The sequence below is a fragment of the Mycteria americana genome, chromosome 24 (genome assembly GCF_035582795.1).
Source record: "Mycteria americana isolate JAX WOST 10 ecotype Jacksonville Zoo and Gardens chromosome 24, USCA_MyAme_1.0, whole genome shotgun sequence".
Lineage (NCBI taxonomy): Eukaryota > Metazoa > Chordata > Aves > Ciconiiformes > Ciconiidae > Mycteria > Mycteria americana.
In genome coordinates this window covers 2582150-2605428 of record NC_134388.1, presented here as the reverse complement: position 1 = coordinate 2605428, position 23279 = coordinate 2582150, and the positions used below count along the sequence as shown (strand labels likewise).

At 53.3% G+C, this 23279-nt stretch overlaps 1 protein-coding gene across 1 annotated transcript; it reads left to right on the top strand.

Annotated features, from left to right (window-relative positions):
• The first annotated feature begins 14800 nt into the window (after positions 1 to 14800).
• On the top strand, positions 14801 to 22228 carry DUS3L (dihydrouridine synthase 3 like). The gene is made up of 13 exons (XM_075524223.1): positions 14801 to 14866; positions 15096 to 15411; positions 15904 to 16488; positions 17163 to 17204; positions 17292 to 17444; positions 17540 to 17656; positions 18038 to 18103; positions 18191 to 18301; positions 18933 to 19029; positions 19592 to 19667; positions 19970 to 20158; positions 20247 to 20375; positions 22046 to 22228. Exons 1-13 carry the CDS (start codon positions 14817 to 14819, stop codon positions 22116 to 22118), a joined length of 2004 nt encoding a protein of 667 aa, XP_075380338.1. The 5' UTR covers positions 14801 to 14816; the 3' UTR covers positions 22119 to 22228.
• The last annotated feature ends 1051 nt before the right edge of the window (positions 22229 to 23279 follow it).

Sequence of the window (23279 nt, the reverse complement as noted above, 5' to 3'; positions counted from 1 at the left end):
CCCCCTCCTCGGCTTCCCACCGCAGTGCCGTGACCGAGGAGGGCTTCGCTGCAGCGAGCCCCCTCCTCAGCTTCCCACCGCAGTGCCGTGACCGAGGAGGGCTTCGCTGCAGCGAGCCCCCTCCTCGGCTTCCCACCCCGGCCCCCACCTCGCCGTTTGCAGGCACAGCGCTCCCTGCCCTTTGGCTGGCCCCGCTCCTGCTCCGCAGCGTAGGCTTGGCACATGCTGCATCCCCGGCTCCTTACAGCTCCAGCCCTGCTCCGACGGGCTAACTACGTGACTCTCCTGCTCCTCCTCTCCGCAAGCCCTGACTAGAGGACGTGGGTCTGTCTCCCCGGCACCGGGCTCTGCGATGTGCTCTGACTCAGTCTCAGACCAAAGCCTCCCGCATCCTTGTCCCGCTTGTCTTCTGTTCACTGTACGCTTGCTCTCCAGTTGCTTCAGTCCCCACTGGCACACGAACATCTGCTTCACTTTGCTTATTTGGACACAAAATGTGGCTTGAAGATTCAGTTCACTAAAAAAAAAAAAAAAAAATCCCAACACAGGAGCTCTTGGAGGGGAACAGAGCTGGGGTGCGGCCAACACTCATTCCTCACCGCACCCTTGCAAAGATGGGAACCGGGGCATTTGTGCTTTAGAGCAGACCAGCCTATTCTGGGAAGAGACGAAGGGAAACCATGACAAAAGCTGATATGGAGAAGTGGATACAAAGCAAGCTGATGATATTTACTTGGTGCCAGGGAGATAAGCCCAGTGCCAGCACGTGCCAGCCAGCACCGACTCAGCAGCTTCCAAAGCAGGTGGGGATGCTCTGAGCACCGGCTGAGCGAGGGGATGCCCGCACCGTTCATCCAGCCCACGCTGGGTACGTCCTGGGCATCACGTAGGTGGGAGAGATCTTGCCCAAGGCTGCTCCTAGCTCGGGAGGCTCATGAGAGAGGCAAAGATGTCTGCTGCTGAGTCCAGGGAAAGCAATTTTTAAGGGATGAGAAAGAGGAGGACTTTGTGACTGAACTGCTGCAGTGTCTGGGAACCGGGTTCCTGGGATATGGGAACTATGCGGCAGACGGCTGGGGACGGGGACTGTGATTCATCCTGGATACTTTGGAAGCAGAGAAAGGGCACAGGGAGCCAAGGCAGTTAAGTAGGGATATAAGAAGGAGAATAAGCAATGGGTCCAAGGCTTTACAAACTATAAACACTGTTATGGAGGAGCTTTGTATTCAAAATAAGCAAAGGCAAATTAAAGGAGGGAACCGGGGAAGGGAAAGACAGCAGGGAGGAGAAAGAGACTGAGCAGAGATCTGCAGCCAATGCCAGGTGAAGAGAAAGCTCTTCCCAGGTTCTTGCTGGAGATGCACAGGAAGCAGAAGCCTGAGAAAGTGTGTGAAGAAATGAGTGAGGGATGGCAGAGCTGGCATCAAAAAGAGGGGTCCCCAGGAGAGTCCTGGGATGTTTTTCAAAGCTTCCAAGCAGAAGTGAAAGAACTGGTTTAAAGGAAGGCAGGACAAGGGCTATGCCCCAGGAGCCAATTTGAGAAGCTGGGTCTTGACTCCTGGCTGGGTTTGTGTCAAAGCTCAGCTGGAATGTGGTACTGTCACATGAAATTACTCAGTGTCCACATCCACCACAAAGTCCTCGCCACACTGATCCCAGCAGGCACGGAGGAAGGCCAGAACTCCCCCTTCCCCACCTTCCTACAGGCTCGGAGCCTCATGAACCCAGGCAACACAAGACAGAGAGCAGTCCTGCAGGGAAAGGACCCTACAGCCCTCTCCTGCTCACGGAGGACAAGCCAGTTTGTGTCAGCGGCCATGCCAGAACCAGGCTGCTGAAGCAAAATTCCCAAAACCACAACACGTGCTGATGGGTGGCTCTGTGCTGAACAGGGAGACTTGCTCCTTGCCTCCAGGAAGACAAGGCTGCCTACAAACCCCACCATAAGCACATACTCCCATTCAGCATATGAGGATAAGAAAAAAGGACGCATAAGGAGGCACCAGCTTGCCCAGCATTCAGGGTAAAGGTCACTCTCATGGTATCGCTCCAGGTGCAGAGAAACCTGCTCCCACAAGACCTGTTTTCCACTCCCTTGGCAACCTCAGGTGTGTTAGATGGCTTGGAGAAGTTTCCAAGCTCTGCATCCTTATCCCCATCCCAAGCAGCAGTAGTCTATTTCCCTCTCTTTCCTCCAGATCCCAGCTCCATCCAGAGCCCCTCCACAGACAGAGACTAATATGTTCCACATATCACACTTCACCTCTGGGGGGAGAAGAGCACAAATAACATAAGTGGCTTCTTTAGATGCAGGAGGCACCAGCAACTCTTCGCAGTGCTGTGAAGCCTGGGAAAGTTTCATCCAGCCAAGATGCTAATCAGCACTACGGCAAAGTGCTGAGTCAGGAGAACAGAAACACAGGATTGATTTGCAGGAAGCAAAGTGCCAGATGCCTTCACACGTGCTCCTCTTTCACCCAGCCCAACAGGTTTCATGACTGCTGTGACACATTCCTCTGGGGTCCCTGAGCTCCGGCACCATCCCACAGCAGCCTCGTTCCCCTGGGGCTTGGGTCCATTCAATTAGTCAGCCTTGCAAGCTCTCTGCAAGTCTTCATGATGGACCTGTATTGATCTGCCCCAGCTCTTAGGTTTCTATCTCCATTTATCAGGCCTTCACGTTCTTTTAATCCCATCTCAGCCCTCCCCAAAGTAATGAGATAAGGGGCAGGCTGGAAAGGCTGATAAAAGGGAACTGAACAAATCCATTAATGCTGTTTCTGTGCCAGGAATTACAAACCCCGGCCCTTGTTAATTATGCTTGCCAGCCAGAGTCGCAAGACAGCAAAGCCAGAGAAGGTCAGCCTCACTAATAACTTGTCCTGAGAAAAAAAGCAACACCTGGAGGACCAGGACTCTTTGGTTCTTATGCCACGTGTAGTATTGATTTGTTGCTTGGGCACAGAGGTAGGTCAAGGCAGGGTGCTCAAACCTGAGCACCTACAGCATCGATTTCATGGAAGCCTAAACCAGTGCAACTGCTGGCTGCCCTAGCCCTGCCCTCTTGGCTGGACATCCGCCCTGGCCCACGCACTCATCACACCCTGTGCCAAACCATTTCAGCAAGCTAAACCAGCAAAAAACAATTCACTTTGGCTTCCGTGCCGTTCAGCAAAAGCTTTATTCCAAAAAGTGTATATTCCGCAGAGCCTGTATGGACCTGCTCAATGATAACACGGTATGTGCATTAGGGTACGAGCCTTGGCTAGGAGGCGATGGCGACGAACGAGAGCAGAAAGAGATGGGATCTGAAGCACACGTGGAGAATGTGCAGAGACCCTACCAGCACCAAGCTACCACACGTCCAGTCATGAGGGGACACAATTGTCACCCTTCAAGTTGTTTCAAGATCTCCAGTGTAAAAAACCAAACCAACTCACCAAACCCCAAAGCTCATAAAGTCAAATTCAGGACATTTTGTCAAGGTACTAAATCAGAGAGTGGAGGACAACTTCCCAGGTCAACTAGAACATGTTTTAATTGCAACCTTTGGAAAAAAGTTTCCTTGTATAAATGGAGATTAATAGACATTTCCAAAGACACAGTTGCTTTTGTCTAACCCCTCCCCTCCACATTTTCCTTGGTATGTGGCCTAATGGATGCATCAACAATGTAAAAACCAACAAAAACTAATAAAATAAATTAATAGAGACACTCATCCAACCAATACCCTCTCTGGAACAGTTTCAGATTCTATTTTAATTGATATCTTCTAAAAAACAAATCCTTTCTCAGGAAAAATAAACCATAGCCACTTCAGGGAAAAACATTATAAGATTTGCCCAGGATCCCGCAGTTTATGGGAGGCGGAGGCAGGAATCCAGGTCACTGGTTGGGACTGCAACACTGAGCACACCGGCACAGAAGAACACAAAGCATCAGCGAGTACCTGATTTCATCCTGACCCCTAAGGTTTTAATCACTTGGGGCTTTTCTCCTTTTTGAGCAGATATTTGGGCTCCTAATGTTTGTTGGTCCAGCAAGTGGGATTCTGCAAGCTACCCTGGAGCCAGCCCAGCCCTGTGGAAGAGGCCGTTGGTTCTTCTCTTTCCTGGAAGCGATGCCTGTTGACAAGGTGCTCCGTCTTCCTCTCAGCTCCTGCTTGAGCAATCCGACGGCTCATTAGGAAATGGACCCAATTATGTTTGATGGATGGGGACTTGGGTCTATTACTCATCTGTGTGCAGACAGACCAACCAAAGGATACTTCACAGAAGAATTCAACTGCAAGCGCTGCAACTGCACAGCATGTACCCAGCCTGACTCCACAGACCCAGAACCTCTACTGTTCCCAAGGCTTCAAATCCTGAGCAAAAGGCCACAGAGTGGGGAGGGCAAATATCAAATTAATGTCCTGATATCCAAAATGAGACCAGGACCTTGCTGTGGCAGGAACTGCAGGGCCACAGAGTAAGACATTGTTGCAGGCAACCTAGGCTCTGGAGCACAAGAAAATTAAACACACAGAGGTGCCAAAAGAACACAGAGGCTGCAGCAGAGGAGGGAAAAACAGATCTTTGAATAAAACCAAGGACGCCCAATTCCTGTTCCACTGTGAATACTTAAAAAGCCTCTACGGGTTCTTCACACCTGATGGAGCAAGTCATGCCTGTGCTTCCCACGTGGTACAACTGCCCACGAGGCTGCTTGGTGACCAAGGCCGGGCACTGTCAGGGCCAATAATCCCTGTCCGGTGGCAGGTTTCTTCTTCTTCTGAACCAGTTCCAGTTCACCATGTAGCCTCCAAACACTTAATGATGTACTGGGGCCATTGGCAGAAGCGTTGGGGCAGAAATTGGAGGTTTAAATGGGAACTGTTGAAGAATGAGAAGTTCATGGGCTAGGCTGGTTTTTGATCCCATGGATAGTCCTCCCTGGACTAGCCCTTGCTTTAAGGTGGTTTGTTGGCTGAAAAAATCTTTGGGCTCACACAGGCACATAATAGGAGTAGATCACAGGAAACTGCAAAACTGAGTCAAAAAATTTTAAGTCCACAAACGTTAAGTATTTTCCTCCTCAAAGAAAGAAGAGGGTTTCCTAATTAGTGTCTTTTTCTATGTTCTCCATCTCACCTTCTCTGATGGTGGGAGAGAATATCCCACCCAGAAAGATATTCAAACATCCAAGCCCTTGCTCAAGCATTTCAGTCTTTGCATGTGGGCATGAAGGCTGCAAAATAGTGGAAGAAAGCAACAGAGAAAGCCCAGAAAACAACACAATAAACCCCAGGCCTCTCAATTCCCATTCAGTATTCAAGCTGAAACCAAACAACTTCTCTAAGCTCTTTGTACGTGTATCCACCTCAATGACTTGGAGATCACCTAGCAGGAGAAATTAGGGCTTTTTATATTACAGCAGAGAAGGGTACAAGAGACTACGCTAGGATAATTTAGTTTCAGTTCTACTGGCTGCAGGTAGATTATCTCAGACCCCAGAACACAACATGCTCAAGCAACACCTGCAAAGGAAATATTTCTGGCCTGGGAAAGGGGGGAAAAAATAAATAGGATCAGCCAGCTCAGTTCCTCAAAGTGGTTTTCTGCAATCATACAACTAGTTGCATTGGTGCAAAGGAGAGAATGGTACGGAGCAGTGGAAGCAGCTCACAGGAAGATACGTTCAAGGAAAGTGATGCTTAACCAGACTAGAGGAGGAGGGAGGCTGTGTGAAGCATTCCTTACCCAGATTGCAGTCAGGAAAATCACCTTCTGCTTTAGGTCTCCCACACTAGGTCATCTGGGAGCAAGACCCTGCGGGCAAACAAGGACTGAGCTCCTCCCTGCCAAATGTGCTTCTGTCTCACTGCGTGCCTTGCGGCAGGTGCCACAACTCCTGCTAAACACCATCCCACTTAACCATCCATCAGCACTTATCAGGCCTTACCGCATTTTAATCCACTGTCATCCCATCCTTTGCAGGGAAAATGGGATGAAGCTGCAGCACAGTCTGCAGAGCGAGATAAAGGCACCTCCTGCGACCCAGCCCCACGGCAAGACTGCACCCCAGCAGGCTGAAGCACACAACAAAGCTGCTCAGTGCAGCTGGAGGGTGATGCCCATTCCAGCCAGGACCTGTCAGGGCACCCTGCCCTGAGCCACAGCACCCTCAGCACCCACTCCCCCTGGGCTCTCGCGGGCTCATAACCCCCTCTCGTGGCAAACACACAGCCCGCTGCTCCCTGACCCCACACAGGAAAGACTCTTGCAGCACTGGATCCCGCTCTGGATTTCCAGAGCCCTTTAGGGGCTCTGCCGATGAAGCACGTGAATATTGACGATGTGCAGAGATGCAGCAGAAAGAGCAGCAGCGGGGAGACAGACTCTCCGCAGCCAAGTTCAGCAAACGCTGCCTGGTGCGGAACACCTCCTGGGGCAGGAGAAAGGAGGGGGAAACACGGAGCCTTTGCGGGGAGAAATGGATTGAGCCTTTCAATAGCGCTTAGGGGACCGTGATCCTACCTTTAACCAGGAAAGGGCACCCCATTCCTTAAATTAAAGCTTTGGAAAGCTTCACCTGTTCTTAAAACTGAATGACTCAGTGGAATAGCAGTTTTACAGCTGGACAGACTTGCATTGCTTGAGTGCTTGCGTTAGCAATCCTGCCTTGGTCAAAACCAGCAGGAACGGGCTCTGGCTACCTATCCTTGACTCACTTTAGGTTGGCTTTCGGGGATTTATTTAAAGCAAGGTTATATTCTTAGTGTTGCCATAGAGCCTTTTGCACATTTTAACATGGAACCTGTCATCTACTGCTTTGCTGAGCAGGGGCTGTACTGGGAGTGGGAGAAGCCCTTATGGATTGACTCCTATATCTCTCCTCACACATCAATAATCACAGCTCCTTCCCATACCTGTTACAGCCCCTGTGCTGCAGTAATGCCAGATCTCACGCATGCATACACCCGTCCAACATACACACTCCCCCCAGGTATCCCCTACTCTTCCCTGCAGTGCCCCCCATCACCCTCTATCTGCTCCCCACCTTGCTGCACAGGAACTGGAGTACGCTGCAGCTGGCTTTGGAGCTGTCTGTGCCGACTGGCCACTGAGCTCCCACTCTGGCAGCTGGCCAACTGCCCAAGACCTCCCTTAGAGGGGGCACAAATTTGGGTACTAAACGAAACCACCCACCTCTATGAAACTTGCAGGAATTCAGTGCTTTTGAGACATCTCCGCTCTGCCAAACGCTGCTGAAATTAGCCAAGGCATTCAACTGTCGTTAGCGGGGGGGAAGGCTGCAGGGGGAGGGAGCGCACATGCCGATACACACAGATGCAATCTCGTGTCAGTACTAAGCCAGCCTAGAAAGCAAGTGTATTAGTCCCTGCTGAGAAGGGATACGGGGGTAGAGGGGGAGAAACAAATGGGCAGGAAGTTTTCCAGTTCAGGAAGGGGAGCGTCAATGCTCATTGCAAACATTGCAGTCTCCTCACTTCCCTACCAGTACAGTGAGTTCTGGTAGCGCAGCTCACGTTCAGGCTCCAAGACCTCAGCCAAAGCCCATTTGCTTTCTTCGGGACTTTTCACATCCCAGGGATTGCCAAGGTCTACTTGGAAAAAGCTAATGGCTGCTCTAAGTGCTGCTATTCCTTCACCCTCCAACAGCATGAGCAGAGCTGCCAGCAGCTGTTCGAGTGCAGCAAAAAGCCAGAAGGGATGGTTTGTGCTCCAATAAGCACCCTAAAGCTCACATATGATATTTATTAGGACTGCTAAACCAAAGCTGGTTCACTCTCTGCCTTGTGCTGTGAGAAGGAAGAGTGAAGTGACATCTTTCCATCTCCAAAGCAACAAAGCTTTCTGGGGACAATACTCTTTTCCCGCTCATTTGCATGGGACCACATCCACAGCATAGGGACAGCTGCCTCTTTTTCAAGAAAGGGCTGAGCCAGCCTTTAAGTTACAATGATCCTAGCCAAGCACATGCTCCTGCAGTTGAGCTGAATGCAAGCAAACCGGCGCAGGAACGCTGCAGTCACTGCGCTAGTGTGATCCCCCAAGGCACCTCCGAGCAGCCTGGAGTGGCACAGCTAGGCAGGGCACAGAAATGACACCGTCCGGCTACAAATCCCTTAAGACAAAGGGGGCCTCCCATCAGCTGGGCAAGGTCCTCGACACACACAGGAGTATCTCTCACTCAAGGCAGGCAAGGGCAACTGCCTCCAATACTTGTTTTTTAAGGCATATGGTGAGTCTTCCCGAACAAAGACAGGATGAGAAACTGGCACACCATCATACCAAGAGACAGGGGAAACCTGAGGATGGTTCTAATTTTGCAAAACCTCATCAGCTGCTGCAGCATAGGCTGCTCCAAGTTTAGATGACATTGCATCAGACCTCTCTACCTTTTTGGTCAGGAGGAGGAAGGAAAAAAAAAAAACCATCTACCCTAGTCTGCAAAAAATCAGACACTAGGAAGGGCTTTGGATAAAACTAGCACTGAGAATCTATTTTTCCAAAACTAAATGAAATCGCAGGTTTCTTTCTTGTAAAACCATATTTCCAGCAGGATGCTGAAGAGGACTAAGCGAGTGGAAGGAAATGGCATGAGTGACCCACCCTGCTTATCGTTAGCTGTATCTGCTTGTCCTGCAGTTACAGGCTCGACAAGCAACTCACATAGAAGGGATCAGGAGAGAGGTGATTCAAAGCAGCCCCTTCATTCAGGTGCCTCAGGAAGAAAGGTGAACAAAAGGGTACAAAAAGATGCTAAGAAACAACTAGCTCCAAAATTCAACATAAGGGAGTTCTGAAAAGCACTATGCTTTTAGACGGTGCTGCAGAGCCCTCCTCCTGAGGCTGAGCAAAAGCACGAGGAGAGGGACAAGGCTCTTCCACCTCTCCACTAGCCCTGGAGCACCATCCATCCTTGAGCAGGGCAGTTCCCTGAGCCACTGCATGGAGTGAACCATGGTTGAGGTGAGGTAAGGTCCAAAACTGACCAACAGAAGAACATGTTTTAGCCTTTTGTTTCTGAGCCTCAGTACCCACCAGTGAAAGCAGCCATGTGTCAGTCACAGGCCATGCTATGATGATTAACAAGATAAACAAAGCCATCTGTGACCCTAAAAATCAACAGATGTTGTTCCTCTCTGACTCATGCAGGCAGAGCAGGCATGAGGACAAACAGAGGCAACAGCGAAGATCCCAGCTTGTTCGCCATTCCTCAGTTCGCAAGCTCCCCAGCTCATCTCCAGGACTGCTGCTGAGCTGCAGAGGCAACACGCTCATAGCAGCCAGGTTTTGGGGAGAAAAATGTTGCTCACCTGGAATCCAACAAACACGTTGTGCCAGCACCTGGGAGGAACCTGGCACGGAGGATCAGCCCAGGTATGTCATGGCGTGCAACTGCTAGGATAGCATGGGATCAGCCTTGCAAAAAAGATCCTGTTCCATCACCGCGTGATACCAAGGCTCCATCCACATGCAAAGAGATACACAGATGAACAAGAGTCTTATGGCCTGAGGGCACAGGAACACCCAACGTGCACACATGTGCATTTCAACATAAATCCAGTGTGGGAAAGGGTAGAGGCAGCCCCAGTCTGCCTGGGGAAAGGCAGGCGGCTGTGCAGCCAGGCAGCTGCGGGAGTCCCGGTGCTGGGGTGCCAAAGCAGGTCCCAGCAGCAAGTCTGAAAGGAAAGCGCCTAGGGGTGAATGGGAACATGCACTGTGCTGGCGAGCAGGGCAGAGATCAAACTATTATTCATCAACGATGGGAAAAGTCACCAAAATAGAAGTTTTGGAAGGTTCCAAAACTATTTGTGAAGTGGGGCCAAATTTGACTAATAGCTTCAGCCAAAATGGAGAAAATAATTAGAAAAACATTGAAATGTGTCTTTTTTAGTTGTTCTTTTCTTATTTTTTCTAACTGAAACATTTCACTTCGGAAATGATGAAACATTTTAGTCACAGCAGGATCCTGGAGCCTTTGTCCCAGTGAAACCGGAATGTTTATTCGGTTTGTCACTTACCGAGTTAAATGTCAGGAGGAAATCTCAGTGTTGCTTTTTCACGTAAAAATAAAAATAAAAAACATACAAAAGATTTTATCTGGTGGTACAAAGCATTAGAAGAGGCCAGCTAAAGGGCTGAAGGCAAGCACCTTTCCTGTCCAGATCCTCAGCTCCCCTGAAGTCCCAACAGAGGACTGAGCCAGGGAGGATTAGCCAACCTGCACGGAAAAGTGCCAGGGTGACCGCAGGTGACAGGGGAGGTCACAAGAGAAGGTTCCCTCTCGGAAGCCTCTCCCCCGACCGACCCAAGGAGCTGGCCCAAAATGGCCCCGGGAACGGCAGGGTCAAGGGTGATGAAGGCTGGGAGGGACATCAAAGGCTGGTGTGAAAAGTCCCCCAGAGCTCCCAGAATGGGAGAACCAGGGCCTTCCCCTGCTCTCGTGCCCAGGGGCGCTGGGGAAAGCCACATCCTGCCTCTTCTGTCACACAGAGCAGCCTCTGCCAAGAAATCAGCCTCTCCCGTCACTGGTGCCTTGGCTTAGTCGTATTTTAGGGTCTGATGAAAAGACTTGGGGTCTTCTCCAAGCTTTACTAATGAAGGGCTGACTGCCACAGCCAAGAGACTCAGGATCCCACACTGCTCCCTCGCTCCCACCACTCCCACGTGAGCCCAGATGTCCGGTGCGTTTCCTTCCCTCGCTCCTTCCTCCATTAGAAATCCCTGCCCACACACCATGCAGATGTTGCAGATCCAAGAGCTCGCCACCATGGTTTATCACAGTTTCAGGAACGATCGTTCCTGCCATAGACGGTATGATATCCATACTCAGATATCCTGAACTCCAGTCCACTTTCAGTGCACCGACAGCTTGTCCCAAAACCACGCAGGCCTTGCCCAGATAATGACCTTTAACTACTCCATCCATGGGCCAAACGCTAAGGCAGTGCTCTGAACAGCTCTTAAACTAGCCAAGAGGGAACTACAGCAAGAGATAGCTTTCTAAACGCCATTACACAACTGCCTGCCCAAAGCCGGCCTCGGCCATTTACAAGCATTTGAGGAGCACACCCGGTTTCCAAAGCGTCCCACCACAGGTCTTCTTGGGGCAGACGTGGCATGGGGGCTTTTGGGGTCTTGCTGTGGGGTATGGAGACCCCAGCATGTGTGCACATGAACTGCCAGCAGCCGGGAGGAGGCTGAGACCTGGTGATTACAGCAGGGAGGGAATTGGGAGCTGGGGCATGAAACTAGAGAGGGGAAACATTTAAGCTTTAATCTTGGAAACAGCTTCCTGATAGTAGATTTATGAGCAACGGGAATAGTCTCCTTTGCAGAACGCTGGAAGTGCTGTTGCACAGGGCTTTAAAAACAAGACCAGATAAAAGAGTAGACAGTAGACATGAGGAATGGATTTTGCTTTGACCAGAAGATGGTTCACTTCCAGCTCTAGCTACCCTGCCCATACCTCAGCAGCAAATCTCACACCTGCCTTCTGTGGCATTTGCCCATTTACATGATTAACCAAAAGTTGTTGGAACATTACTGCACTGCTATGAAAGGCATCCAAACAAATGTGACCAGCCCAAATTTCTATCCCTGCTCTCACCCCGCTGCAGCTGTGGAGGTGACCTCTTGGGGCTGCTACAGAACCTCATTTTTCAGCTAACGCCTGGGTGTAGTAGCCAGAACCAGGGGCTTGACACATCCGACTTTTGTGCGGGAGCCTGTGGAAGGGGTATTTTCATTAATACATGTGTCTTGTTTAGCTTGGACGTTGAAGTAGCTGAACTTTTTCTGACTTAGTTCTCCCTGTTTATATATATCACACTTTCCGGTAATCAACATTTCCTTTTTTCCTGACTTGGCCTTTCCCAGTGAGTTCTTGGGTATTGATTTTCTTCAAAGTTGCTTTAGTGCTGCTGAAGGATGTCGAAGTGACAGCTCTAGCGATCCAAGTACTATACTCACCCACAAAAGCTGTCCAGCTCAGGCAGCCGCAATGCAGGCTTTCACAGCTCCTCACTCCCCTGGCCCCACTTCCAACCTCAGTATGACCCGATTACAGCAAGGGGTGAAAAAGCTAAAGCGGCCAACAAGAGCAGCACCTCTCCGTACCTAGCAGAGATTCCCCTGACTTCCTTCGTGTACATCCTCTAGCAACCACGGGTGAACATCAATCTGCTTGGCTGCGTGCGGCTAAGCCCCCATCACATCAGGCAGGAGCAGCTATGGCATGCATGACGCACAGACTGCAGCTGGCTCCGATTCGGTACCCAAGAGGCTGTGGCAGAGCTGACAATCCCAGGGGCTTCATGCTCCACTCTCAGACCCTTCGCCAGGGTCTGTTGGGAAGCTTGCCCAAGGCTCAGCCTCATAAAACTGCCGAGCCAGTGCCCCGAGAAGGGATTAGATGCAAAAGTCTGTGACCTCAGCTGAGTACAGCAAGTCAAAAGCACTCTGACTTCAGGCTTATTGCCCCACAAAAACATCAGTGAAATCATTTCATTAATCCCCAGGGTCTCATTTCCTTCCTTCCTTCCCTCAGCCAAGCTGAAGCTTAAAATAGTATTTTGCATTCCTCATATTTCACTCCAAATCTAATTAATACCCAATCAGCCAAAAGCTCTTCTCACAGCAGCCTGGCTTGATCATGCAACCTGCCCACCCTTGGCAACAGCAAAAGCACCCTACCAGGCTCCCAGCTCCTCCCAAAAGACATTTCTGATGGAGCATCTGGAGAGAACTGCACTAAGGCAACAAAAAAAAAAAAAAAAAAAAGAGGAAAACAGTGAAATTAAAGCCCCACGTGCAGTCTTACCTCTGTCCCACGTGCACACACAACTCTTACATGCCCATAAACTCACGCTGCAGTAATTCCCCGACGCCTCAAGCACCGCTGTTCTTCACCAGCTTCTAGTAGCCCCAAACACAAAAACACAAGTTACCTTCTGCCTCCAATTGTTGGTACCTGCGCTACAATGCAGGGCTCAAACCGCACTCCAGCCTGCTCTCCTGCGCTCATGGAAACAGAGGCAACTTTTTATTTGGCTAAAAGTGCCTGGCAAAGCCCTCTGATTCAGTGCAGGGCACAGGACAGGAAAGAAGCCGGAGCACGGCTCTTTCTTCAGTTGGACTTCACAGCTATTTCTCACCCTCTCGGTAGCCCAGACCAAGGATGAGGCAAACAAGGCTGTGCATGTGACGGAGCATAACTGCAAAGGAAGGCATGTGAGCCTCAGCTGGAAAGGAAACCTCACCCAGGAGAGCTCCAAACACATTACCCCGTGAGACATCAAGCCCCTCGCTACAAGATCTTTCTTGCTTAAGCCCCACGCGCACCAGGCTTGGGCTCAGAGAATCACAGACGAGGCTCTGGCTGTTTCTGGCGTGCAGGGGCCACGGACCAGGAAAGGCTGTAACGAGTGTCGCAAACACATGGAGAAGACCTGGCAGCTACAGAGGAGGGAACAAAGGTCAGTGGGTACCATCTCACACCAAACACTGACTGCATGTCAGTTTGTTTTTCAGCCTGAACTTCCACCCATGGACCAAAGGCAAGGGCAAGCTTGGCGCTCCAGCCAGTCCCACCAGCACCAGCCCCTGCTCACTGCATTAGCAGGGCAGCCTCATCAGCGCAGCCATTAGAACGTGCAGCAGGACCTCAGGTCTGGAGTTAGTTTTGTGTTGGCTACAGCCCGTGTCAGAGGAAAACCCCAGTCCCCAGAGACAAGGTGGCCTTGTCTCATGGCCCCTCCATCCCTCCTGCAGCCCGTCCACGGCAGGAGGACATGCATGTGATGGCATGCAGCCTGCTGGGAGAAGCACAGACCAGTTCCTCCCATGGGCCATCAGTGGTGGAAAGATGAAGCCCTCCTGTGCCTCAGCCGCATTAGGCTTGAAAATGTTTCCAAAGGGTAATATGGAAAATCCTGTTGCCGGAGCAGCCGCAACAAAATTCTGCCCGTGGGACAGCTCCAAGGCAGATTTACGGCTCTGTGCAACAGGAGATGGCTCATCCCCTCCGTTTAGGCTGAGCACCAAGCAACCGGGCCTCACATTTACTGCTTCAATAAAAACCCCAAATACACAAAAAACCCACACCAAGCGCCCCACATCTCTGCGGAGAGCTCCACCTTCTCCAGCTGACAGCTATGCAGAGGCAGGAGAGCCAAACCCTCTCCCCCAAACCACAGAACCCCTCAGAAGTCAGGAGACAAAGGCCCATAAGTGGGGTTTTTCCTGCCCCTCAAGCCATGACCAGCCCTGGCCCTGCTCAAGAGCGAGGCCTGGGACAGCAGCTGTGGTAACCCCTGGTAATGCCGGCCCCCTCCCAGGGCCACCCAGCAGGTGCCCCAAAAGGGAGAGAAGCCCCCAAGAGCCACGAGAAGGGATGCCCCCTCCCCCGGCTGCAAGGGCTGCGCTGGCCTCCTCTCCCGGCTCGGGCAGCCCCAACACGGGGGCTGCAGGCGCTCCCTCAACCGGCCCCGAGCTCGGGCACCCCGCAGGCCAGCGGGACTGCCTGCCGCCGCGGCCAGGCCCTTCCCGCGGTCCCCCCAGCAAGCCGGGGGGGCTCAGGGCCTCCCACAGCCGGGCAGACGTGGCCCCCGGCGGCGCTACGAGCCCTCGCACAGCCCGGCCGGCCGCCGGGCTCCGGCCCCGGTAGCGCAGCCACAGCCCCGACCCCAGCCCTGCCACTGTGAGGCGGCCGCGCCTCAGCCGGGCCTTTTATAGCCGCCCGCCAGGCTCGCGCCCCCGTCACGTGTTCCCGCCCGCCCGGGCGTCATCGCCGCGCGCGGCAGCATGGCGGCGGCGCCGGCTGTGGCGGCTGGGGTGGCGCCGGTCCGCGCCCGGTGAGTGCGGGCCCAAGGCTGCCCCGCCCCTCCTCTCCCCTCCCCGTCCCCCCAGTAGGTGCCCGGCCCCGCCGGCTCCCCTGGTACGTGCCCGGCCCCTCCACACCCCCCCGGCAGGCGCTCGGCCCCGCCGACCCCCGGCAGCCCCCCCTGCCCGCAGGCAGCCCCCTCTCCCCGGGCAGCCCGCTCCCCGCCGCCGTGGCGTCACACGGGTGCGGTGTCTCCGCAGGTTCCTCGCCTCCAAGGAGCAGTTCCATGCCTACCTGCGGGCCAGGGCCGGGCCCGGCGACCCGGCGGGCGGCGAGGAGCAGGAGGAGGAGGAGGAGGCCGAGGAGGAGGAGGAGGTTGGCGGCTGCCAGAGCGAGCCCCCCGCCAAACGGCTGAGACCGGAGGACCTCGGTGAGGACGGGGAAAGCCGAGGGGATGCTGGAGCGGCGGCGAAGGAGCCCGCGGAGCGGAAGCGGGCCCGGGGACAGAACAAGAGCAGGCCGTGTATGAAACCCAGCCGCTACGAGCAGAGCAGGCTGTGCCCGTCGGTAACGCAGGTGTGGTAACGCGCTGCTCTGGGGCAGGAACTGGGGACCCCGGTGGGCTCTTCCTGCTCGAGGGCTGCATTCGTTTTTGAGTGTAGGAGAGCACGTGGAAGGGAGAGCCGCACCAGGGCAAACTCCCAGGAGGGAGAACGCAGCAGGGGGCTGTGCTGGCAAAACCAGCTCCCTTGGCTGGCTGGGGAGGGTGAGGCGGGACGAGCTGAGCGGGACACGTAAAGCGTCAGCTTCCCTGAAGCGGTAGCGCTAAAGCGTCCCCTCGAGTGGGTACGTCACTGCCCTTCTGCGGCACGGTCCAGCAGTCAGCTTCCTGGGAGTGTTTTGTGGGGTGCCTGACGTCACCCGGGGAGCGATGGGTGCTCAGAGCAGTTCTGGCCCCTCTCTGGGCCGGGACAGAGCCAGGCTGACCTCGCTTGTGCTGAAGGCACAGGCGTGCCCAGGCAGGCAAGCGGAAGGCAGAGGTTTTAACCTCCTCTGTACTGTTTTAAGGGGCGTGCAGAGAAATGCTACTTCGGCCCGCGGTGCCGCTTCCTTCACGACGTCGGCGAGTACATGGCCGCGAAGCCGGCCGACCTGGGGCGCAGCTGCGTGCTCTTCGAAACCTTCGGCAAGTGCATTTATGGCGTCACCTGCCGCTTTGCCCAGGCCCACCTCGGGGACGGCTACCAGAACATCGTCAACACGGACCTGGCCAAGCAGTGGGAAGGGAAGTCGCTGGTGAGGAACAACCTCTCCAAGGACCTCCAGCACCAGCTGCGCAAGAGGAAGTTTACCTTCAAGAAGGCTGACGAGTACCTCCGTGGTCTGGCCAAGCCCCACGGCAACGGTGGGAAGGGAGGCAAAGCCACGGGGTGCTCTACAGAGGAGCCAGAGGTGCCCAACTGCACAACGCCCCAGGAGGGTCTGGGAAACAGCCCCGACTGTCCTGTGCTACCGGAGCAGGGAGAAGATCCTAAACCAGACGCCTTGCAGACTCCCGGCCCCACAGCTGGCAAGGAGGCTTCCTCCATGAAAACAGTGGGCCCGGTGACAGATGAAGACATTATAAAGCTGCGGTCATGTGAGAAAAAGAAGGTGAGCAGTGAGAGTCTGGGCGAGGGCTGCCGTCTCTCGTGTACCTGTCAAGTGGTTGAGGTTGTGCCTGGAAAGCCAGAAGAGACGTCTTAGCTGGGTGAGAGGCAGGCAGAGGACAGAGCTGCCTGGGGACAGCGTTACCGTCACGAGGGGAAGGATGCAGGCGGGTGAGCTCCTGGGGCTGTGGTGTTGTCCTTGGAGGGGTGAGAACCGAGAGAAGCTGCAGCCCCTTGCGTATGAAGGAGAGCAGGGGCTGAGCTGTCAGTGAGGGTGGAAATGATCTGCGAGGAGAGCCGAGGCTGGGCTGGTTGGTTTGTGTGTACTGCACGGTGCTCTCCCGGGGTGAGAGCATTGCCTCCTTCCTCTCCTCCTCGTCACCTCCGTCCTTGCATGCATTAGCCAGTCTTGCATCCCTCCGTATCTGTAACTGCTTTGAGTTTTCTCCAAGCTGAGCAGTGAAAACAAACTGAGCGGTCCGAGCTTCTGGTTCTTGTATCCAAACGATACGTTCTCTTGGAATAGTTGAGGTTCTTGAACAAAACCAGTGATTTCCTGGGTTTCCCACTGAGTTTTACCCAAGGCAAGTGATAAAATTGCTAGCTGGAGTATTTTCCTGTTTAACCACTGCTGGTTCAGCTCAGCTAACACGCTCCTCCATCCTTGTTGTTTTCCAGCTGGAAATCCAAGGCAAGCTCTACTTGGCTCCACTGACCACGGTAGGTCGATAATTCTCTCCTTTTGTCAAAATTTGCCGTTGGAACAGAGCAAATCTCCTGACAAACCATCTCTCTGCTGTCTCTCAGTGCGGTAACCTCCCTTTCCGAAGGATATGCAAGCGCTTTGGGGCAGACGTCACCTGTGGAGAGATGGCTGTGTGCACAAACCTGCTTCAGGGCCAGTCCTCTGAGTGGGCTCTCCTCAAACGGCATCATACCGAAGATATTTTTGGGGTGCAGGTGAGTGCTGTGGTCTTGATTACCAACAAACGGTAACTCGCTTCTGAGGAGCAAAGCTGCTTCTTGAACTCATGCAACCTGTCCCCCTTTGGTAGCTGGAGGGAGCGTTTCCGGACACGATGACCAAATGTGCAGAGCTGCTGAACCAGACAATTGAAGTGGACTTTGTAGACATCAATGTCGGGTGTCCCATCGACCTGGTCTACAAGAAGGTGAGAAGACGTTCTGCAGTGTGTTTGCTCCCTTCAATAGATGCTTGTCTTTTGCCTCGTCCCCCGCTACCTGACCTGCTCCTGCCAGTCTGATCCAGAGCTCCCAGTTCATTTACGGGTACTGGACTTGAGCGAGAAGGCAAATAAGCTGTTCAAAGAGCAGGGAATGGTTAGCTGTCCCTGGCTGGCATCAAGCAGAAGCTGGGAGGGAAAAGGGCTGTGGGTTTTTTGTGTTGGAGAGTCCCCTTTCTCCAAGTCTTGAGATGCTCCGAGTCTTGCCTGCATTCCCTGAGTAGAGGGCTGCTGTTGAGCCCCTCCAAGGAGGCTCCTCACTATGTAAGGAAGCAGAAGGACTTGGCTGTGCCACTTTTTGTCCCCCAGGGAGGAGGCTGTGCTCTGATGACTCGGTCCAACAAGTTTGAACAGATTGTCCGAGGGATGAACTCGGTGAGTCAGAGCACCTGCCAGCGGCAGGAGATGAGCTGATGGAGCTGACGCCTGCCTCAGCCTGGCCTCACCCTCCCATTGCTGCAGGTGCTGGATGTCCCGCTGACTGTGAAGATACGGACGGGAGTGCAAGAAAAGATGAACGTGGCTCATAAAATAATCCCCAAGATCCGGGAGTGGGGAGCATCCATGGTCACGGTACAGGGATACTTGCTGTGGCGTGAGATTGTTGGCTGGTGTCTGGGGAACTCTGCTTGCGTGTCAGCCTAGAGCACGATGTGGGGGTGACCTTCCCCTTCCCCACAGCTGAGCAGCTCTTTCAAAGACCTTTGATGAGCTGCGTGCTACCTTTTAGTGTTTTCTGCTGATAACAGAGAACAATTGAGATGCGGAGAGCATTTTCCTAGGTGCACCTGAGCCTTGTATCCATTACAAAGGGAGATGGTTCCTGCAGCGCTGTGGAGCAGAGGTTTCAGCCCGATAAGCCTCATTAGAGCAGGGCTGGGGAAGCGATGGGACCATCTCATTTGCATGGGGATGAGTAGTTCCTGCCCACAGTGAATATTCCCTTTCACTGTGAACAGTCACTTCGTGCTCTGGCTCGCAAATAGCCAAGACGTTACTCAGAAAGCATCCAGCCCTTTCTCAGCTCTGCTCACCACTTCCGCAGCCTGGTCTGTTAACAGCTGGCTGGGCTGTAGATCCAGAGGGATCCCTCACCCCAGCCGGGTGTCACTGCCTTTGCTGAAGCACGTTCCTCCCGCACTCCCCTTCTGCCCTGCCTCCTCCGGGGCATTCGGTGAGGTCTCGCTGTGCCTTTCTTCCCCAGCTTCACGGCCGATCCAGGGAGCAGCGCTACACGAGGGGTGCTGACTGGGACTACATAGCAGAATGTGCTAAAATAGCAAGCCCCATGCCTCTTTTTGGTAGGTGTTTCCGTTGTTTTGTCATGTGGACTGAAAGTGCCGCGTGTTTGATCTGAAGTATCTTTCAAAAAGAAAAAAATGGGCTCCCAAGGACATTTAGCCTGGGGGAAAGGTTGGAGTATCCCTACTGCTGCTGATGACACGACGGAGTGAGTCACCAGCAGCTCTTGTGCAGCCCAGATCTGCCCGTGTGCTTGGGGCCAGGCGTGACGGGCTCTGAGCGGAGTAGGAGGGGAAGGGACGGGCAGGACACAAACCACTTGGTTTTCAGCAGGTGCTTTCTGCCGTGGGCACCGTGGCACAGACAGTCCCAGCTAAACCTTCAGGGTAGGAGTTGGGAGTGGGGAAGAAGAGAGCGGAAGGCTCTCCTTTTCCTTGTGAGGGCAACATTAATCAGAAGCATCCCTGGGAGTCTCTAAAGAGGAGCCCCAGAGCCTCTTTGGACGATCTGGCTCTTGGACCCCGTGTCCATTTTGAATTTTATCCCATGCCTGGATTAACTCATTTTGACTTGCCCTCGTGTATCACTTTGACCTCTGGCTTCTCCCTTCCTTCTGGACAGGAAACGGTGATATTTTGTCTTACGAAGATGCTAATCGAGCCATGCAGATGGGCGTTTCGGGAATTATGATTGCAAGGCAAGTGCCTGCGTTTCCCCTTTGCTTCTGAGCTCTGTTGGTGCAAGAGTAAAAAAGGAATTAAAAAAAGACCTAAGCAAACCCCAAACACGAGAAGTTTCCTCTTGGTGAAACTACTCGTTGAAAATTGGTAAAATCAGTTTGCATCTGTGGGAACTTACAGCAGCTTCCTGTTGAAATTGCAAAAAAAAATGTCAACCAGCATTGGCTGGCCAGTAAGTGCTGGAAAGTCTCTTAAATTCGTTGGCACCTTCAGAAGCATCAGTCACGGGAATAAGAATGCGTGTTGTTTTTGGCTGCAGAGGGGCACTCATCAAACCGTGGCTTTTCACTGAAATTAAGGAACAGAGACACTGGGATATCTCGTCCAGCGAGAGATTTGATAGCCTCAAAGACTTCACCAACTACGGCCTTGAGCACTGGGGGTCAGATACGCAGGGAGTGGAGAAGACCAGGAAGTTCCTGCTGGAATGGCTCTCGTTCCTGTGCAGGTAGTTGTCCCCAGCCGAGGGCATCTTTAACACAGCAAGCCTGAACCGTTGGAGCAACAGCACACGCTGCCATTACGTTTCGTTGCAGGTATATTCCGGTTGGCTTATTAGAATACCTACCTCAGAAAATTAACGAGCGGCCGCCTTACTACATGGGGAGAGACTATCTGGAGACGCTGATGGCGAGCCAAAACGTGGATGACTGGATTAAAATAAGGTAATAAAGCATTGAATTGGACTGAAATTGCTAGGAAGGGACATGGCAGAGCCCCACAAAGTCACTGTGCCTGCATGCGTCCTCCAAAGAGGGGGCGATGACTCTTTCCCATGCGTTTAAGAGGTTGTAAGAAAGCAGCAAGGGTTAACCGGTGCTTTACTTCGAGGTTTCAACTGAGCTTGAAGTTGCCACGAAGAGCGCTCTCAATCCCTGTATCTGCTTCGGCAGCTCGTCCGGTACTCGCTGCAAATCTGGAATAGCTGACCTCTCTCATGACACGCTGTTCATCCCGGGACAGTCGTAGGAACCAACAGAGGAGAGCGCAAGGATGGGACGTCTTAGGCTTTCAGCATCAGATCCCTCCGTGCTCTGCCCGGACAGTCCCAGCCCGCCAGGCCCATACAGACCCCAAGCAGGAAGGCAGTCCCCATCCCCAAGTTAGGAGAGCTGAGCATTTTCCCCATTTTTCCCCATGACCCGGTTTCTGAGTTCATGCAACAAAGTGCAGGAAACTGTTTTTCCCCACACCTACGAGTCCTCGGGCACTGGCCTGACATGACTTTGCAAGCTCAAACCCAGGTAAAATGAGAGCTGGAGCAGCCAGCTGCTATTTCCCATCTCCTGGAAACAGAGATTAGCAAAAACAGAGCATGGCTACAGCCTCCTCTGGTTTTGCTACTCCTCCTCATCCATTTGTTCGTACTGTGAACAGCTGCCTAAAACCACGTTACAAGTACATCAGGGTTTGATTAGAATTTGTAAAGGCCGTTTTTCAAGCGGAACCTGCCTGCGTTAGGCCGCACAAAGCTTTGTAACCTGTGGTCTTTACAGTGCTGTGTAGTAGACACTTACGGCCATAAGAACTCACGCTTTTAAAGCAATGTAGGTTTATTCATTAAAGCTCCGTGGAAGGAGACACTAACCAGAAGCAGGGTTCTCTGAGCACACTCTTAGTTCTGCTGTTGTGCTGTGGATCCAGGCTCTTGCTATGCAATTCTGTGCCCTGCTGGGATACTCCCTCTGACGTGTCTTCTGGAAAGTTTTAGTGATGCTGTAGCGAAGCAGCATCCAGGGAATAAGTTCAGCCTCCTTGACTAGAAAGAAAGTTACTCTGCGCTGAAAATAGAATGTGTGTTCCAAAGTGTGAAATAGTTGAAGTCTTAAGCTAGGCTAAATGTGATGGCAATAGAACTGGCTTACATCATTTTAGGATCTGACCGTAATACGTTTTGGCACAGACGGGGTTTTGGCTCTGCACAAGGCCAGCGAGAGGTGGGGAGGAGCTTTTCAGAGGCTCGTGTTGATTTTAGGCATGTCCTTGCCCGCGGTGAGGCTGGTATTCAGGTCACCAAACTTAGGAACCCGTTTTGGCATCGGCCCTCGGTGACTCCCCAGCAAGAACGGCATTGCCTTTACCTGGAGGCTGCGTCCCTCCAGTACTGTGGTTCGGGGTTAAAGCTCAGCACCAGAGGTGGTTTTGTGCAGCAGCCCTAAATTTTTTGGAGGGTAAAGGCTTGGTTTGACGCAGCTGACTGCAGTGCCCCTCGCTGTAGAGCCACAGGGCCACGCAGCAGCTGGGTACCGCTGGCTCGGTTGTACTGAACACCCCCCTCTCCTTGGTTTCTGTTTTGTTTTGGTTTTGATTTTGTTCTTTTCCTTCTTTCTTCCAGTGAGCTGCTTCTGGGACCCGTACCTCCCAGCTTCACCTTCCTGCCTAAACACAAGGCAAATTCCTACAGATAGGGCTGCTGAGCCCTTTCCCATGGCATCAAGTCAAGAGGAGGCGTTAGGACGGTGTGTGTCGAGGAGGGGGGTCGCTCAGCTGCGCTCCAAAATGAAATAAAGTTTTATGTTTTTAGAAGTGCGGTTGCCCTCGCGCCCCAGCATCGGTCCCTGCGGCGAGTTAGGCAGCAGATGGCCTTACCCGATCTTGCAGCCAGGGGTGCCTCACTAAGAGAGAGCACGGTGTTCAATGAACAGGACACAGGCCAGGAGAGATCTTGGGCCTCCAGTTCAGGGCAGGAGTTGTCCCGACTCCCCCAGGCCACGCACCGCTGACGTAGCGGGAGCGAGAAGCCTCTGTTCCTACCAGGATGTCCCTGGTAGTGCCAAATCCTCCAAGGAGGAGGAGGGGCTGTACTAACCCAGTCCCTGGGGTCCTGCAGAGCACAAGCAGCCCCAGCATCTCCTCATGAGACGTTGTGCAGAATCCAGTCCTTTTTTGGGAGCATGCAGCGGTGGGTGCCGTCTCCTCCTGGGTGTCACGCACCCGGGGAAAGCGCAGCCCCCTCCGCGGGGGATCCGAGCTGCTTGTTTCCTGACTGTGAGACCAAAAGACCTGAGGGCAAGCTTGAGGGAGGGCTGGGGGAAAGCATGCCACCGAGTGACGCTGCATGACCTTCCCTCATGCTCTCGAGGACATCTTTTCTCTCTCTGCGTCACTGCACTCAATGCAGCACGCAGAACGCAAGCAAAAGTCACGAATGCGTTTGCCGTGTGGCACAAGAATGGGGCAGATGCAGCTTGGTCCCCACACAGCGCAGCTGAAACTTGTTCTCTTTCCCCCTGAAAAATATAATATAAAGCAAAAAGCATTGCACCCGCAGCCCCCCAGAGCCGCCTCCAGGGGCCGGGGGCACCCCAGCCCCCCTTAACCCTTTCCCTCCCCAGCACCAGCTGGGGAGGCTGCTGGGCCGGGGCGGAACACGGGGAGCCCCCACGTTCCCTCCTGGGACACGCCAGAGAGTCCTTGGCAGCCAACAGCACAACGGACCATGGCGCTGCCACCGCTGCGGCTCCCAGCGCGCGGCCCCCGGGCCCCCCCGGCGCCCCGGCTCCTTCAGCCTTTTGTGCTCCCCGAAACCTTCTACCCCCGAGGTAGGGACCGACCCCACCCCTGCAGCC